Genomic DNA, 3,821 nt, shown 5'->3' on the forward strand with positions numbered 1-3,821 from the left:
GAGCTTCAAATTCACAGCTCTACTGGGTCATGCCATGCAATTATTATTAAACTAATCTGATTACAAAGTAAGAACCAAATATCATGAAGGTTGAACCAAAAAAATAATGGAATTTAAACCCAGCATTGCAACTAAAATTAATTATTGCTCATAAAAATCTCTACAGAGCCTTGTTTATAGACTACTCACATTTGAGATTCAGCTTTGTGTATAGCATATGATTCTTAACATCACAGAAACTTTGCCACAAAAAGCTACAGTCATCCAAATGTCCATGTGAAAAGGACAGATTCCATTTGGAAAAATCCAGACCAGCAGCGCAGTTGTCTCTACTATCTCTACTACACAGGTATATTTTTTCATTGAACTGTAAATATTGCTATTTTTACACTTGAGTTTTAGATTTTATATTTTTTTTAATGGAAGGTACTGAAGCAACAATACAATATGCTGACTTTGACATTCAAGGGAGCATAACCTGCTGATGCCAGGGCATGAACACATTGAACTCCCATCAGCACAAATGGAAGCAGTACTCTAAACTCCTACATGCTGACATGAAGGTACACCGTAAGTTTCATGAAGACAGGTGCCAGGAAGATTTTCACTCTGACAGTCAAGCAGTCTTCAAATCAGAAAACCAATGCTCTATTTCTAGTGCATTTTAATGTGGCTTCAGTGGAAGGTTAGAAGCAGTTTGAAATTTAACCATTCATGAGAGGAAGCTCTGCTATCTAGACCAGAACTACAGTGAAGTGAACTGACATGTGTACAGTGCAAAGACTGAAACTGCCAGAAAAGGAGAAAACACTGTTTTGTCTTGCAGTTCTGGTTGCATATAATTATGAATCAGATATGCTTTGAGAAATTATCAGTGTTGGTATTTAAAATTTCATAGGAGAACAGTGAAAACAAATGGCAATAGTATTGACTTGGTAACAAATGTAGGGGAATCATTTCATGTAGGGTTAAATATGTGCTGCAATCAATCTTTAGGTTGTTTTATGAAACATTTCTTACACTCTTCTGAAAAGATAAATTTGTCGGAGAAACCTAGTTTTCAATCTATCACAAATGCATAGCCAAAAGAGGCCATATTGTTTCATCAATTTCAAAGATACCCTGGTCAGTTTTAAAATCAACATCATATCTCCAATGTCCCACAAGTGAAAGTGAAAACATATGTCTGACTTTTGAAAAGGAAAGCAACACATATCTCTTGCTTTAACATCCAGCCAGAAAAACATGAGAGAACAGGTAACTCTTGAAAACAACTGTCAACCTAAGTAATGCTGAGATGTAAAATAAAAAGCTGCATAAGGACTTTCTCACTTAGAGCAAATTTGTTGCACTGAGATTATTACAATAAATTCCATATAAATCAGTACAATTGGCCATTATTTTGAAGAGTATTCTGATGATATACAGATGGAGTAACAGGACTTGGTTTGCTTTCTTTTGCTGTTTAAAAAAAATTTAAAGAGGAAAAAATATCCTAACAACAGATTGTAACATGCAGTGTGACTAAACTCAATCACATAAGCAATTTTAAAGAAGTATGCTGTTTCAATCTAATTTTAGTTAGAAAACTTAATGTAAAATCATGGCAAACATGGCAAAGTCTGGGTAATATGACAAAAAGACCCTGAGCAACATTATAAATCTCTTAAGAACACTGATTATTTTGATTTTGGAAATCTTCCTTAAACCACCCGATTGATTTCGGTCGCTGGGGTTTTCTCTTTACAAAAAGGTCAGTCGATCCTGCGGTTTTTATGTGAGCCCATCACACACCATTTAAAGAATGCATCTAAACCAAAGACACAATGTCTGGAAAGTAACATGTTAAGGAGCATCCTCATGGCTGCCAATCAGACATCACTGGGTGATCTTGCCCTCTGAGACAGGTTAGAAGGAATACAGCCACAACAGACGAGCCAAAGTGCTTTCTGTATCTCCTGGTTTCTAAAAGCATATATGACAGGGTTGATGATGGAATTGTAGGTAGCTGGCAGGAGGGTGGCATAGGTGTATATAGAAGGATAGGTGTAATCTGCTATTAAAGAATAGAGCGTAAAAGGCATCCAGCAAGCAGCAAAAGTCCCCAAAATAATGGCCAAAGTAGACACTCCTTTTCGGGTGGTCACATAGTGGGAAGTGGCCAGGAAATGGTGTTGCAAGGCAATCTGATGGGCATGGCGCATCACAATTTTACAGATCTGGATGTAGAGCTGCAGCATGAGGGCAAACATAAGCAAGAAAGAGACCGAAAGGACAGCTGCATTATTTTTAGTGAGTGGTCTGATAACACTGCAGGTGGATTCATCTCTGAGGCAGTTCCAGCCCATTACAGGCAGCAGTCCAATACATATAGATGCTCCCCAGAGCAATATAAGCATGACATAGGTGAAAGTGACAGTCCTCTCTGAATTGTAAGTCAGAGCATAATACAGGGAGAGGTAACGATCAACAGTGATAGCCAGCAAGCTGCCAACAGATGCTGAGAAAGAGGCAACAATCAGTCCAATCGTAACCAGTTTCGTAGCTTCTGACTGCAGAAGGTAGGCAAAAACAAAATTGATGATCAATCCAATGCCTGCTAAGAGATCTGCCAGGGCCAGGCTGCCTATCAGTAGGAACATGGGGGCACGAAGACTGGGATTATGGAAAATGATCAGAACCACAATGGCATTTTCGCAGGAGATAAGGGTCCCTGAAGTACACAAGACAATGTCCCAGGGGTTTACCAAAAGCTCTGGCTCAGGGTCTACGGCAGGAACCAGGGAGGAGCCTGCAGCTGAGGCATTCTCTGTAGAGCTGGCTTCTACATGATCCTGAGGCAGCCAGCTCAAATTAACCTTCAGATCTTCATTCATTTTAACCCCTGTCTTCTTCAACAGAAAGACATTATTTTTAATGTTCAGCCACAGCACCGGAGACTCATCACCCCCCACCCCCCGCCCCCCGGAGCATGCAACGCCCTAGACAGCAACACCAGCCTGACGTGCGGGAGGGCACTTGTTACATAAATGGGACAATAGAAAATAAAAACAAAATCGGGGGCGGGGGAAAGGGTATTTAAAACTGCCCGAGATTATCCTCCGAGGGACCGATGCACAGAGGCTGAGTGATCCTTAGGGCAGCCTGCGCAGGGAAGGAGGCACGGGCACGGGGGGAAACCCACGAAGCTCCCAAAGCCCCCTCTAAGCGCCGCAATTTGGGGTGGGGGCCGGCTGCGGGGCGGCGTGAATCCCGCTATCCCGCAGCCGCGCTTCCAGCGCGGGATTGGATCGGTCACGGAGGGAGCGGACAGCATGGGGAAGGACGAGGGAAGGCGGAATATCTTTCACCGACCCCCAGTGAGGAAACCAAACCCCGCCCGGGCTGTGGGGAGAGCAGGGCGATGTCCTCTGAGAACTTACAAACTGGACGCGGACACCACACACACAGACACACACAGACAGACATCCCCCCACGCACCCCCAGCGGCGGATCACCTGGGTTGTCCCCCGGCGGCTCGGAGGAAGGATGGATGGATGAAGGAAGGAAGGAGGAGGAGGAGGCACGGAGGGGTCGCCGCGGTCCCTTCCAGGCGCCAGCGGGGCCGGCGCCGCGCGCGCGGGGCGGAGGGGGGGGGGGAGGTGGGGGGTGGGGGGGGGGGGCGGCTGAGGGCGCAGCGCAGGTGCGCGCCCCCCCTCGCGCGCGCAGGGCGTGTGCGTGTGTGCCTGGGCGCGAGGGAGGGAGCGAGGGGCGGGGGCGCGCCTCGTGCCCGCGCGCCTGCGCAGGTGCGCGCGGGGGAGGCGGTGAGGGGCGGGCGGGGG

General features: G+C 46.0%; 1 protein-coding gene across 1 annotated transcript; it reads right to left on the bottom strand.

Moving 5' to 3' along the window:
• Positions 1 to 1,871: 1,871 nt before the first annotated feature.
• GPR12 (G protein-coupled receptor 12) lies at positions 1,872 to 2,927 on the bottom strand. The gene has a single exon (XM_062514682.1). The coding sequence runs from the start codon at positions 2,874 to 2,876 to the stop codon at positions 1,872 to 1,874; it is 1,005 nt and encodes a 334-aa protein (XP_062370666.1). The 5' UTR covers positions 2,877 to 2,927.
• Positions 2,928 to 3,821: the final 894 nt, after the last annotated feature.

This window comes from Cinclus cinclus, chromosome 2 (genome assembly GCF_963662255.1).
Source record: "Cinclus cinclus chromosome 2, bCinCin1.1, whole genome shotgun sequence".
In the NCBI taxonomy this organism is placed as follows: Eukaryota; Metazoa; Chordata; class Aves; order Passeriformes; family Cinclidae; genus Cinclus; species Cinclus cinclus.